Genomic DNA, 14,286 nt, shown 5'->3' on the forward strand with positions numbered 1-14,286 from the left:
GCTAAGCACTTCAATCTCTAACGTGTATGTAGAGATTACGTCCGGTTGTCGATTCGAACTTAGTTGGTGACTGCACACTCATCAGCATACCAATACCGACGGACAGAGCAGTGAGAAGGATGGCAGTGATAAAAATACCAGATATAATGGCAGGTGATGTGAAGGCTTCACATGTCCAGGCATCCTTAAACCTGAAATCACCAACACGTGTGTCTTTATCATATTGCAATTGCACCCTTTTTAATATAATTGCCTCCTTATCATTATGGAGTGATATTTTACCACATGAATACGATGAGGTTTGCGGTGCATATAGATCAGTTACGTAATATTGTGTTTCGTTGTATTTAAATGATTTTATCTCAAAGTAACCATTGCTAAGTAGTACACTGAAGGTCAGCGATGCATTTGTGTTATTCGCTTGAAATTCAACTGTTAAAATGGGATCCACGCCGGACACGTTCATGCTCTGCAAATATATAGTTTCTACTTCATCTGCCGTTTGCGTCTGAAATTCCGTGAAATAAAATGAAAGCTGATTGTGTTGGTGGAGGTGACCGATTGGTTCATCTGATTCGCCTTGGGTACCCAAGAACAAGTAGGCAACGTCTCCGCAGCCTGAGGCCTCCGTTATAGCTTTTATGACATCATCTGCAAAGCAAGTGCGCAGTATTTAGTACTAAATGTCCATTGAAAGACATCTAAAGTAAATAAGCTTCACAAGGATATTCCAACTTTTCAATTTCAATAAATAATAAAATAGTTTCCTTACCACAACTTCTCATTGGATTTTGCGCTCTGCTTAATACATCCAAAGAGATCGTATATAACGTCCCAACTCTACACGATAAAGGAGCATCCAAATTTCCTTCGTTGGTAGCCTTTAAATGTGCTGTGACATTTAGAGTTAAAAGAGCTTTTTCAGGTCTCTCAACATTAGCATAGAAGTATGCCTGTGTTTGTTGACTTAGATATGGGAAACAGCCTTCGCAACGGAAACTCTTTAAGGTTAGCTTTAATATTTGAATAATTTTAAATTGGAATTTTGAATAACTTTTCTTTAATTAGCAGCTTACCTTTTTATATAGAAAGGCTGCGACCATCTTCGTCTCCAGTAATGGTTTTATTTCGTTAATGAATTCATGTTGACTTATTCTTGGAAACACAGATTTCGGTTGGCTAAGGCGAAAAGTCGAAAATCAATATATCTATATATACTTATAATATTTGTAACGCAACTCACACTTCAGCATGCCAAATCAAAACGGGTCCACAATGTGCTGCGGTCACAAGCACAGAAAGTACAAGAATTCTAATGAAATGCTTCTGCATTTTGAATATTACGTCCGATAAAATTGAATTGTGTTATGAAATTTGTAAAATTACATAAACGTTTTGACAATTAAATCAGTGCAAAACTGTCAACAATGCGAACCCAGTCGAACAATTTTGTGGAGTAAAATAGTTTGTGAGTCAAAAGTTACTCTTTTAATATTTGGATTTGAGTGAAATTCTAGAGAGCACAAGAAAAAGTGTTAATTCCTTTGAAATAAAGCTCTAATATCCTTCAAAAATTCAAAAACTTCCCTACAAAAACTTGATTTTCGTAAGTCACTTATATTCTGTAGTGATACGATCTGAACAATTTCTACGGAAATTGCAACATTGTTATAGAGAGTAACTCATGCAAATTTGGTGAAGATATCCCATCAAAGAAAAAGCATTTCCATACAAGCACTTCAGTTTTTATGGCAGCTATACGCTATAGCGGTCCGATATCAGCGGTTCCGACAAATGAGTAGGTTCTTGTGGAGAAAAGGACGTATCTTAAAAGCCGGACAGACGGGAAGACAGCCCTAAATGTCTAAATCGACTAAGTTCGTCATGCTAATCATATACGAGGTGCATTCCAAAGTAAACAGGACTTAAAAAAAAACGGACAAAATTGTATTTTCGGCAAAATCAAATTATTTTATTCAAAATAGTCTCCTTCTGCTTCAATACAGCTTTTTGCACGATCCAAAAGCATGTCGAACGAGTGTTTTAGTTCGTTGGCCGGTATGGCCGCCAGTGTGCCAGCCTCTACAATGCATTTTTCCGAAAAGGAAGAAGTCGCACGATGCCATATCAGGTGAATACGGGGAGTGGTTAATGGTTAAAATGTGATTTTTGGTCAAATAATCGGTCACAAGATGTCCTTTTAATTTTGGATTCTGAGCAATTTTTAGTCGTCAGTCAATTTGTGCGGAACAAACCGTGCACACACCTTTCGTAAGCTCAACTGTTCGGTCAAAATGCGATAAATCGATGTTTTGGAGATGTTCAATTCCATTTCCATGGATTTAAATGATGATTTCGGCTGATTTTTGATGAATTCACGCACAGTTTCGATAGAATTTCCGGTGATCACGGATTTTGATTGGCCCACATGTTGATCGTCATTTATGTCCTGACGACGTTGAAACCACTCGTGCACTCTGCTACAGGATAGGCAATCATCGCCATAAACTTTGTTCGAAACTGACACTTAAAACGCAATAAATTCACTTCCAATCGATGGAATGTTATGAAATTCTCACTGGACAATCGATAAAGATAGCAGATTCTAACGCACCAGTTCACTTGTATATACATTCACCTTGTTAGAGGGCGTAGCCACGCCCACTTTTTAAAAATTTTTTGCCCACTGGTGCGATTCCTTGTGCCAAAATATAGTTTTATAGCTCAATTAAGTTACTCAAGTTACAGCTTGTACGGGCGGACGGAAGGACGGTCAGATAGACAGACAACCGGATTTCAACCGTTAGGTTAACAAAATTATAAAACTCTGTAGCAACAGCTTGCAAGAGTATAAAAAGAGTGAAAGTCAGTGAGTGACACTATTTTTCGATTCGAATCGATTGACCGGAGTTACATGGTAGGAAAAATAGGTATTTTTCCATCTGTAAGTAAACTTAGGATCTTACTTCGGAACATAAATATCTTTAAGATACCATATAGAGAGTAAAATATGAAGAAATTAGTATATTATGACAAACCTATGACTTGACATCGAAATGTATATAAAGGGTGACTAAAGCAATGATGATTAATTCGATCTTATCGAAATAAAACTAAACTTTAATTGATCATAATCCGAAGATGATCTAAAGTTAAGGCTTTCCTTTAATGAATTTTTCAACCAACTTCTATCCTAAATACTCAGTGCTAAGTCTTCCTGATACATCGATTTCTATAGCATTGGCCTAATTCATACCAACGATTTCGAGATAAATTCTGTAAGATATTATATTTACTTATCGTTTATACGAGTATATAAGTACATCTCTCTCTTCTTTATTGTACGAAACTCTGAAGGTTAATTTCAAACAAAGGTACTAACCGATAAGAAAGATTGAGAGAAGGGGCAGCAGACAGGCATTAAGCGTGAAGAGCGAGCTGAGGAGAGCATCTCTTGAAAATTTAGACATAAATATTTAAGCATCTAAACCCATCAGATCTGGATTGCCTAATTGCCAAAAAGAATTATCAAATATCGTGTATATACTACTTTGATCAAATTGAAAGGTGAAATTTGTCCATTTCATCTCCTTCAAAGTAATCCCTTCCCGCTGTAATACACTTATGCCAACGAATTTTCCAGTCCTCGGAGTGGTCATGTGAATTTGCTGAATTACTAGAAGTTACATGAAGTAAATCCATACGCCTGATGGTTGCGGCACGATATTAGTTGAAAATGTGGCAAAATTATCACGAATAACCAAAGCAGTATGAGATGGTGCATTATCGAACTTCCTTGTTCAACAAATTCAGACAAGTAAAAATCGAAGAATTCACTTTTAGAGCCTCACAAAATGAAGCGTATCTCAAATACTAATGAGTATTTCGATGTGAAATTTAGCAAAGATGTCACTAACAGTACTACTAACTTACAGAAAAAAATATAACGATTCGAAAACCACGCGAAGTATAAATTAAAAATGCACCTTTCAATTTGATCACAGAGTTATATTATCATCAAAAACCAATAGTTTATGGACACAATGTTCGAATTTAAAAGTTTTGGACTCGGAATAAATAGAGAAATGCTTGGAAATCTTCCCACACCCCATTTCAACACCCACACTTAGGAGAAATGATAATTTTGACGACTTTCTCCTCAAAAACGGGCGATTTGGGACACATTTTTATTTTTCTAAATTTCTGTGTAAGTCTAAATTTAAAATTTCTTGAATAAAAATATGCTCCATGCGATTCTGCAAATTTCTGCATTTTTAGATTTTCTCTACGACCAGTAGTTTAGAAGTTATAAGCATTTTTGTATTCGCTTGTATTCGGCGGCAACTTGCTGCATGCTTCTGGTCGCCTAGTAGAAATCTGAGATTTTGGCACCAAATTGAATGCAATTTTTCTGCAGCGAGGCGGATGCACCAAAAATTTGCGTGGGGCGTTGCATACGCAAAGGGGCCAAATTGGGAACCCGGAAGCGGGGCATACCCGCGGACCGGAAACCGGAACAAGTCACCGACCGGAAATGAAATAACGGTACCATACTTCCGGTCTGGCATCCAAACCGGAAGTTGCAAACCGGAAACGGATGTACCGGAAGTGGAAGTTGTGGACCGGAAGCGGACATCTGCTCGACCGGAAACATGTCCGTATCCGTTTACGGTTTGCGACTTCCGGGTTAGGCCCCAGACCGGAAGTGTGGTACCGTCATTTCATTTCCGCCCGGTGCTCAGTTCCGGTTTCCGGCCAGACATATCCGTTTCCGGTTTGCAACTTCCGGTTTGGATCCCAGACCGGAAGTGTGGTACCGTTATTTCATTTCCGGTCGGTGGCTTGTTCCGGTTTCCGGTCCGCGGGTATGCCCCGCTTCCGGGTTCCCAATTTGGCCCCTTTGCGTATGCAACGCCCCACGCAAATTTTTGGTGCATCCGCCTCGCTGCAGAAAAATTGCATTCAATTTGGTGCCAAAATCTCAGATTTCTACTAGGCGACCAGAAGCATGCAGCAAGTAGCCGCCGAATACAAGCGAATACAAAAATGCTTATAACTTCTAAACTACTGGTCGTAGAGAAAATCTAAAAATGCAGAAATTTGCAGAATCGCGTGGAGCACATTTTCATTCAAGAAATTTTAAATTTAGACTTACACAGAAATTTAGAAAAATAAAAATGTGTCCCAAATCGCCCGTTTTTGAGGAGAAAGTCGTCAAAATTATCCTTTCTCCTAAGTGTGGGTGTTGAAATGGGGTGTGGGAAGATTTTCAAGCATTTCTCTATTTATTCCGAGTCCAAAACTTTTAAATTCGAACATTCCCCAGAACACATATGTACATATATTAAGAACATAGTATATGGGGGCCCGATTCAACCCATTTTTGACATACAGACATACCATTATAAGAGAAGGATTATCCCTTAATTTCAGTTATATATGTGCATATGTACTATATATCACATAATCCTGCTGAGCTGGAAACAGGAGTTATGATTTCAGGCTTTACAAAGGACTGTATATATTATATAGTTGCCTCCTATTTTGAGGATAATGCAATAAATTACATCCTACCAAGCACGGGCAATTAGATATAACTAATTTCAAAACTTTAGATCAGTGGAACACAAATTGATATATTGTCATCAATCGAAAAAGTTTGATAGGAATAAGTTGCATAAGCCATTTGAGAGAGAGGTACATTGCAACAAAAGCGAAAGCTCGATCATAATGCTTTTCAAATCAAAAAGCGAATTAAAGTAACTTCAGCTGATTTCCGGTTCGATTCCTTAGAGCAATTTGCAACAGTGTCAGTGCCAACTAGCTTCATACTCAACACGTTGCATTGTTTGGCAATACATACACACACACGCCGTTACGCTCCGAAGCAGTGAGAGCGACATTGCTTATCAAAAGCTGATAAACTGCATATACGCTGGGCTGCTTATCTGAAAACCGCCTGGCTCCGATAAGAAATGAAACCTGAGTGCGTAAGGTAGAATGACGGCGTATTCCACCTGTGCGAGAACCGCTGTATTAGTCATTTGCCTGCTTCGAATAACGACGAAAGTACAATAACGAAAATAAAAACACAATTTATACTGCTCCAATATTAATAATTAATTGAAAAAATATAATTAAGTGCTTTAGCAATAATTTCATTTGAATATTTGCGTGTGTGTGTGTGTCAGTTTGTTTGAGATGTCTACTTTAGACTAAATACGATATCGAAAAAAATCAAGTGTAAATGAACAGATTAGAAAAGTCATATTTGCCTCATGCTTTGTTTTATATCAGACCTTTAGTAGATGCCTTCAGAATGACGGCGGGTGCACGCAGTTCGGACTTATCGCAAATAGCCGTGAACGCCAATAATATACCAAACGGTTAGCATTTGAATGAGTGTTCAATACTGCATACATAAACTGTTATTGTGTTGTGAAATATGAAATGTTCATGTTTTTGGAGTTACCTTGTGTTTACGAGTGTGTAATCACCAATCTATGTTCTCTTCGCAGATAGTGTCGATTGTGGTGTAAAATTATGTGGCTGTTGTAATGGCCCCAGTTGCCTTAAATTGGCACGATTACGCATCTTTGTTGTAGTGTTGGCGTGTGCTGGTTCGATACAGGGTGCCTGTGAAACCTACTTTCGTATATCGGCAAAGGGAGCTGCACTTGAATATGAATATAATCCAATAATTGTCGGTAAGTCTTTTCATTTACTTTACCTTGACCTTCACATAAGAGTCCGATGGAAGCTTGAAATTTCAAAAAACAAAAAAAAAAACACTGTGATAAAAGATCAATTATGCCATCTTTAGGATGGAGTAAATTGTTGGATTTAATTTTTTTATTTTTTTTTTAATCTTTTAGCCCTAAATTGTAAAATATCTCAAGAACGTTGGGTCTAAAATTGAAAATCTTAATTTTTTGATTTCGGACGATCCAGCACCTATTTATGAAGCTTTCATTTTCGAGAGACTCCAGAGTAACTGCTGCCATTGCCATACTTTTTAATATTTTTACAGAAAAAATCGACAGAACATTTCTCAAATATTAGAAAAATATGCTTTAGCTGTTTTATTACAAAAATTATAAAAATGGGCCTTATTTTACACGAATTTATCCTTTAAGGTAATTAATTGGTTAGGAATTTTAGTTTTTTGTTATAACCTCTCTAATCTTAACAATACGATACCAATTTAAATGTAATTGTGCGGGCTTAAGCTCTGTTCGAACTATTTTTTTGAACGTATGTATGTATATTTACAGTTTTGACCATTATAAATTTGATATACAAAACGAAATTCCTCATATCAGTTAACGAACAGTTAATGGTGGCAAGCTGTTATCATATCTTTACAGTTAGTTCATTATCAATGAATGCAATCCAGTCATCGCTTCGTTTTGCGATCATATTATTAAACATATATACATATGTACACAAACATATATTGTTGTTGTGCACATTTATAGGTATTTATAGGCAATTATAGGCGATGCGTAATCACGATACGGTACATAGGAACTAATGCACTTCCGCCACACCTTTTGCTAAAATATTGACAAATAAGTCGATAGTTATATAATCCAGTAACATAACCCAACAGATTGTGCGCTTCCGAAGCGCATAAACCCATTTTTCATCAAAAAACCAGCCACTTTATTCTTTTTGCTAATTTATAGCTTAACGCATTAACAGCCTTTTAAAATACTTCGTTCCATTGGACGCGCCAAGCTTTGCTCTTTCCAACGCCATCTCGTTCATCGAAATGGTGCACAATTGCAGAAGTTATATAATATTAATAAAAATGTGTTTGATCCCTACTGGCTGCTTCTGGGTGCCTGGTAGATCGGCAGCAAATTTCCCATAAAATTTGCATTTTTCTCGGCCGCTGTTTGCCGAAAGCTACCAAAATTTAGCATGCAGCTGCCTGGTATTTCTGGGCGCCTAACAGCGAACCGGCGATTTGAATACTAAATTGAATTTTTCTCGGCCATTGGTGGACCGAACGGCAAACTTTTAAATGCAGGATTGTATAGGCCTAGGCTCAGAATGCGAACTATTGGAATAAAAATTTTTCCATTACACTACCTGGCTTATCTGGATGCCTGAGTAGACAATGACTTACCTACTTAATCGAATTTTTTCGAGTTATCGGTAGACCGGTTGGTAAAAATTTAAATGCGCGCTTGGAAAATATGTATATTTTTTCTGCTAAATTATCATTGAATGCTTTTCAGAGAAAGCTTTCCAAAAACAATTAGCTAGAAAGGAAGAAACCTAAGCTTAGCTCCTCTGTCAGAGGATAGGCAACTTTAACTACCTTCGCGTTCTACTACTGGATAGCTAGGCCACACCTTTTGCCACAGTCTTTATAGCCAGTTGTCTTTTAAGAAATTAGGAAAGTAAACCGCCGAAGACGGACTTAAATAAATATAAATTGAGTTATTTTACTTTATCCATTTTTGCTTCCAGATTGGCTCATTGTTAGCAGTGGCATATTTCAAGCCTTATTTGCTTTGATATTTGCACATTGGGCGCTTAAGACCCATTCAATAAAATGGCTATCAGGCACAATTATTACACAGTCGCTCGTCTGCGTCATCGCTGTTATACCAGCCATAATAGGCTTGTAAGTAAAAACTAAAACATAAAATCATTTCAAATCATGAATAACTATTGCTATACAATTAAATGTTTAGCTCCGACGGTGTGGTGGCACCCATCAGCAGCATAGCTACAAACCTCTGCAACATAACTCCATATCAGAAGAGCATACTCACCGTGCAACAAGCTCAGCTTAGCACGCTTATATTGCTTTTTGTGCTACAGTTCGCGCTTGGTTTTGCCAATTTGGCCTTCTACACAATCGGCACCACCTACTTGGATGACAATTCAGCTTCGATTGATAGTCCGGCTGTGATAGGGACCGCCTTGGCGGGACGCATATTAGGCCTACAAGTTGGCTCGTTTGTTGTGCTTGGTGTTGGCGCAACAACGCTTGGCTGGTGGTTGGGTTGGCTTATCTTAGCACCTTTAGTTTTGTTAAGCGGCATAGTACTGGGCTTATTTCCGAAACGTCTGCCGAAAACCGTTATACATCATGCAGCCCAACGCATTATTGAAGAGACGCAAACACGCACATTTGGCAGTCAATTCTCCACCTACATTGATGATGTCGGCTTTGGGCCCTCACTAAAACGTATATTCACCAATAAACTGCTCATGTGCAATCTCTTGGGCATTATGTTCATTTTCTCGGCTACTGTGAACTTTGAGTTGCAAGAGGAGTCATATTTGCAATCGCGCTTCTTTCTGCCATATAGCGAAGAGGATGGATTGTTGCAGGAATGGGAAGCGCGATTTGTGGCTTACTTCCTGAGGCCACCAGTGGCAGCGGTGGGCATTCTGGTGCTGGGACTTATTATCTCCAAACTGAAATTATCAGGCAGGTGCGTATGCTTTTCTTGTATATTTGAATCCAATCATAACTCACTAATTATCGCCGACTGTTTTGCGCTTTGCAGAGCCATAACTGCACTCAATATAGTTTTCGGTGTAACTTTGTTGGCGATTTTCATTGCGAATATATTTATCAAATGTGAGGTTGGTGATATTGCTGGCGTCACTCAGGGCAAGGTATTGCAGCCATTCTGTTCCAAACAGTGCACCGGCATTTGCAAGGCGACCACCTTCCAGCCCGTCTGCCCCGAAAACTCAACGGTCACTTATTTTTCGGCATGCTACGCTGGTTGCACACGCACTAACAGTATTAATAATGTTCTGGTAGGCATAAATGGCTGACCTCAGCAATCTTATCAAAAGCTTCAATACCTTAGTTGCCCAATGTGTCCACTTTCTCTTGTAGCTATATGAGGGCTGTACCTGCACATCCAACTATAATGCCGAACCGCAAGTAAATCTGCGTGCAACCGAAGGTGCTTGCAGTTACGTGAACTGTCAGCGAATGTTGATCGCTTTTCAGGTACTAAGTTTACTAGCTGCCGCTGTTCTGGGTTCCAGCACCATAGGCAAGGTCATAATTACTTTGCGCAGCGTGCTGCCGCAGGACAAGGCCTTGGCATTGGCAACGCAACTAACACTTTTCGGCATCTTCGCTTACATACCAGCGCACATCGGCTATCAAATGGTCACCAGTGAGTATTGGCTTTGTAAAATTGAATATAATATTGATCTTTTCTGGTTTTTAGGATACACTTGCGTCTACTGGACACCGGAGTACAAGCGTTGCCTGCTGCGCGCGACGCCCAAACATGGCAATATTTTAAATATCATTTCAGCATGTCTCATTTTAGTTGGTATTCTATTCGATTTATTAGTTTTTATTTTCGTAAAAGGTCTCAACATATATAACTGTAAAGTTACCGATCCGAATTATTCACCTTCACTCTACTCCCCCATACCACGTGAGGATCCCCATGCAGCAGCTGTACCACAAGCTGTAGGCGGCAGTCCTGTGACTACACAAACTGATGCTTCACCAATGCAACGCCGCGATGCACAATCCGTCCGTTCTGCACCAAAATCAGAGGGTGTGAGCGTCTTTCGCAATCCCAGCTCACTGACCGATTCATCGGTGGGTGAGAATAGTTTACAAGAGCATCATAGTAATGGTATTACGTATGCCCAAGTCGTCTTTCCACCGGATAAACATAAAGTCGATGATGGCACCACCAGTCCCAAACGCATGGCTGTGCGTGCTGATGTGCCCCTGCATCATCTCTCTGCGCATGACGTCCGTGCGCAACTGGGAAATCTCAAATCATTTAATCAGGAAAGTAATGACGATAACGAAATTGTTAAAGATGTGCAACCGGAAATCGAGGAAAAGGTACCGTTAACACTAAATATCGCTGCCGCCAATGAGCAAGCGCCAACGAAGCCTATAACACCGACAGCAGGCGTTAAAGTGCTACCACCAATCGCGCCGAAACCCAAGAAAATGACAACAGCTCCTATAGAAACGGATTTGGATAAAATTGAAGCGCTACCGGCAAGACCTTTAAGTCCGGAGACAGATTTCTAATTTTTCATTAAATATCTTGTATTGAATACAGAAGAAGAAACAAATCAGCACAAATATTTTCAAATTTTAGTATTAAGTTTATATTCATTGATTTTTTAATAGCGCCCAAAAATAAATATTTATGCACATACGATTAAAAAAGTCACATACTCTCGTTCTGATTGTATGTATGTATATTCGGAATCCCGATGATGGCAATGAGTCAACAATCCTGTATTGAAATGCAAACTGATCTCGTTCTGAACTACCACAATTACACTAATTTCACATTCAATTCTTCTCGTCTTCTTTGGCACTATTTACAACCGTGTGCCCGTCTGGGCTGAGAACAAAAATCTTCGTCAGTTTTCTCTATCATTCGCAAGATCACGAAGTTGTACATCTCAAGTGTAAACAGGTTTCTACGCACTTGGTCCTTCCTTTGGATTTGATGGCGTGGTCGCCTTTGCTAACGTTGTCCACCCATGGGTCTCAAGTTGAAGGAGCTTTTAGCTGGAGCATCATCTTCAATGCGAACGACATGGTTTATCCCAAGCATTCGTTGGACTTTTATGCGCTTAAGTGTATCCATTTCGCCGTAGAGCTTATACGAGTACAGTTCGTGCTTCCATCTTCTGCGATATACATTGCTCGTGTAGACATTTCCAAAAATCTTGCGAAGAACAGTTCTCTCGAATACTTCAGTGTTTTCTCATCTCGGTTCGTCGTAGTCCAAGCTTCAGCGCCTTCTAATAGGATAGGAATAATGAGAGACTTATTTTCGTTCATCGAGTCTAAAACCTCGCCTGGTATCGATTGGTTATGGTGGATGTTAATGAAAAAATTAAATATAATTTTTTAAAGAAATGTTTTCAAGGAAAAATAATTTTTGGAGAGAAATTTTTGATATTCAGCCCTATTCTGCATTTCGATTACGTTCCCGCTCTACGCTCCGTCTGAATCGAAAATAGGTATTCTGAGTTACGATTGGATTGAAAGAAGCAGAGGAAGAGCTGTAGCTCTTTCGAAGTCAGCTGTTTGCCTTGAAACGTGTGAAAATGAAACATAACAAAGCAAAAATACACAAATTATTTTTGGTTTATTAAAATAAAGAAATTATATCGCGTTTTTTTTTTAACACTAACATGGAATCAGTAGCGGCAGCGATATTACTTGAGGAGGAGAGCAATGCATTATTCAAAATATGCCCTACATTATTCTATTAAATAAAAACAATTGCATTCAGTGCATTTTACAGCTCCTATATTAAAAAAGTAAATGCTTTTATTTCGTTTCACAGCTCGTTATATAAATGAATAATAGTAAAATAAATAAAAGGCTAACAATTAAAAAATGACTACTTTGAATCCGGCTTATAATTTGGATCTAATCTTAGCATTTGCATTTTTATTTCTACTTTTTCCTTGACCAGCTCTTCCTTAATTCTACTGTGTCGCTTCTGTTCTTCAAGTTGCTTCACTGCAGTCTCCGCCAAAGTTTCTAGAGAACGATTCATGTGCCGTAAATATGAAGTAACTTCTTCCATTTTACCAAAGGCAGCTTCATTGAATTTTTTCGTCTCTGCATAAAATTCTTTTTGATTTGTATCTGTTGCTTAAGTAATGAAGAAGTGCTCTGCTTGTTTGCTCTCGCCTCTCTATTTTGGCTGCTAGCTCTACTGGTTGAAGGGATATCATCCGTTTCCAAACCCGTCAAAGCTATCACCTTTTCATCAAGTGGGCTTATGTGTTGTAAACGGCAAGGACCTCCACCGGTGCTCATCCTTTCTTTTTTGTTATGCGATAATTTTCGCTTCATGTAGCATTTTCAGTCAATCCAGACCTGCACGAAAACGTTAGATGTAACTTAGTTTTTTAAAATTAATTGTAGGTAATACCTTACTTCCATGTATTGGAATCTTTTGTTGGTGGGCCAAGTGCATTTAAATTCCTTGCAACCTCCTCCCAAAACTCCTGTACTTCTTCCTTCGGTCGCTTTTGGAAGCCCTGCGCAATATCTCTTTTCGTGGCCATCATATCACACAATTTTTCGTATTGCTCTGCCGTTGTTACTTTTGACCTGCAAACATATCAAAAAATATCATTTAAGCACAAATAACCAAGGACACCACCATTATGTCTTTTACAACCATAATCATAAAGTTTTACTTACATATTTGAGGAAATTATTTTATCCAAGTGCACGAAAATGAATATATAACGGCTTTCCGCCGACAAAACTTCAACGTACAAAAACGTAATTACGATCGCAATGCAGAATACATAGAATTGGAATTTTCGAAGTTGAATCGAAACGCAGAATACCAAAGTTGCCAATCGGAGAAAATTTCGATTCGAGTAGAAATGCAGAATAGGGCTGATTATCAGATTTCTCAAACTCTGAGTGCAATTATGCTTGGTACACTCGAGCCAAACCCATTTTGAATCAGTGCATTTTCCTACAGGGATGTTATTGTAGAACAATAAGCCTAAAAGTAGACAACGATTCTCTGGATTTCAAATTGCTGTTTCCGGTAAAGCCTGAACTAAGAAATTGTTTTACCTTCGCTGTTGTAACAGTCGAAGAGTAGCTTGCATTAGGTGGAAATTTTGTAAAAAAAAGTCTATTAATATGAATTTTATAGTTTTAGGTGTCAAAGGAAAATGGTTGAGAGGAGCGTAAGCGCTAAAAGGTATGCTAAAAAACTGCTAAAAGTATTTTTGGTTTGTTTTTGGGCATAACATAAAAAAATTGAGTATTTTATCAAACATTTATTTATGTAGTTTTTATGAGCAATTTATGCAAAAAACATTTTTAAACTTTTTTACATTTTCAGTTAAGATAAAGACAATTTTATAGTTTTAAAGAAGCATGTTTTTATTTATTTATATTTTATTTCTAATTTAGTTTTTGTTCATTTCTCCTCTACACTAACATTTTAATCATTACAATCATTATCATCACTAATATATCCGAACTTACAGCAAACAAATTGCTGCTATGCTATTCTCACATATATAATCGTCACGTATTATAATATTATAAGCTAATTATCTTTTCAATAAACAGTTATAAATATCTTTTAAGCATTAGAAGTCACATCTTAATAGCATAAATAGGTTTTTATGCATACAATTGGATCATTAAATATTAACGTAGTTCAAAAATTATTATTACATTATTCAGACAATGGTTTTATGATAAAAAATACGTGTAAATATTATTGTTTATATTTCAATATCTAATACATATGT

The 14,286-nt window shown here is 37.9% G+C and overlaps 2 protein-coding genes and 1 long non-coding RNA gene across 4 annotated transcripts; 1 reads left to right on the forward strand and 2 right to left on the reverse strand.

Moving 5' to 3' along the window:
* Window positions 1–10: 10 nt before the first annotated feature.
* On the reverse strand, window positions 11–1,332 carry LOC126752890 (V-type proton ATPase subunit S1-like). The gene is made up of 4 exons (XM_050463914.1): window positions 1,244–1,332; window positions 1,077–1,179; window positions 773–1,013; window positions 11–651 (listed from the first exon to the last, which is right to left on the reverse strand). The coding sequence occupies exons 1-4, from the start codon at window positions 1,330–1,332 to the stop codon at window positions 11–13; spliced, it is 1,074 nt and encodes a 357-aa protein (XP_050319871.1).
* Window positions 1,333–6,063: 4,731 nt separating this feature from the next.
* Window positions 6,064–11,122, forward strand: LOC126753519 (solute carrier organic anion transporter family member 1A1). The gene is made up of 7 exons (XM_050465030.1): window positions 6,064–6,386; window positions 6,519–6,707; window positions 8,482–8,638; window positions 8,709–9,458; window positions 9,534–9,792; window positions 9,875–10,163; window positions 10,218–11,122. Exons 1-7 carry the CDS (start codon window positions 6,248–6,250, stop codon window positions 11,051–11,053), a joined length of 2,619 nt encoding a protein of 872 aa, XP_050320987.1. The 5' UTR covers window positions 6,064–6,247; the 3' UTR covers window positions 11,054–11,122.
* A 1,256-nt stretch (window positions 11,123–12,378) lies between these two features.
* LOC126753521 (uncharacterized) lies at window positions 12,379–13,410 on the reverse strand. Of its 2 annotated transcripts, none has more exons than XR_007666165.1 (3): window positions 13,205–13,410; window positions 12,935–13,111; window positions 12,379–12,874 (listed from the first exon to the last, which is right to left on the reverse strand). It is a non-coding gene; the product is annotated as an uncharacterized LOC126753521 (long non-coding RNA). The 2 variants fall into 2 exon arrangements; XR_007666166.1 differs by having other exon boundaries at window positions 12,930–13,111.
* Between the last annotated feature and the right edge of the window lie 876 nt (window positions 13,411–14,286).

The sequence above is a fragment of the Bactrocera neohumeralis genome, chromosome 3 (genome assembly GCF_024586455.1).
Source record: "Bactrocera neohumeralis isolate Rockhampton chromosome 3, APGP_CSIRO_Bneo_wtdbg2-racon-allhic-juicebox.fasta_v2, whole genome shotgun sequence".
In the NCBI taxonomy this organism is placed as follows: domain Eukaryota; kingdom Metazoa; phylum Arthropoda; class Insecta; order Diptera; family Tephritidae; genus Bactrocera; species Bactrocera neohumeralis.

What these genes read in the sequence shown, in the direction of transcription:
- LOC126752890 (XM_050463914.1), bottom strand. Translation starts at nt 1,332, where the DNA reads ATGCAGAAGCATTTCATTAGAATTCTTGTACTTTCTGTGCTTGTGACC. An exon ending in TTGATTTGGCATGCTGAAGT is followed by an intron (nt 1,180 to 1,243) that starts GTGAGTTGCGTT and finishes TTTTCGCCTTAG; the next exon opens with CCAACCGAAATCTGTGTTTC. An exon ending in CAGCCTTTCTATATAAAAAG is followed by an intron (nt 1,014 to 1,076) that starts GTAAGCTGCTAA and finishes CAAATATTAAAG; the next exon opens with CTAACCTTAAAGAGTTTCCG.
- LOC126753519 (XM_050465030.1), top strand. Translation starts at nt 6,248, where the DNA reads ATGAACAGATTAGAAAAGTCATATTTGCCTCATGCTTTGTTTTATATC. An exon ending in ATATAATCCAATAATTGTCG is followed by an intron (nt 6,708 to 8,481) that starts GTAAGTCTTTTC and finishes TTTTGCTTCCAG; the next exon opens with ATTGGCTCATTGTTAGCAGT. An exon ending in AAACTGAAATTATCAGGCAG is followed by an intron (nt 9,459 to 9,533) that starts GTGCGTATGCTT and finishes TGCGCTTTGCAG; the next exon opens with AGCCATAACTGCACTCAATA.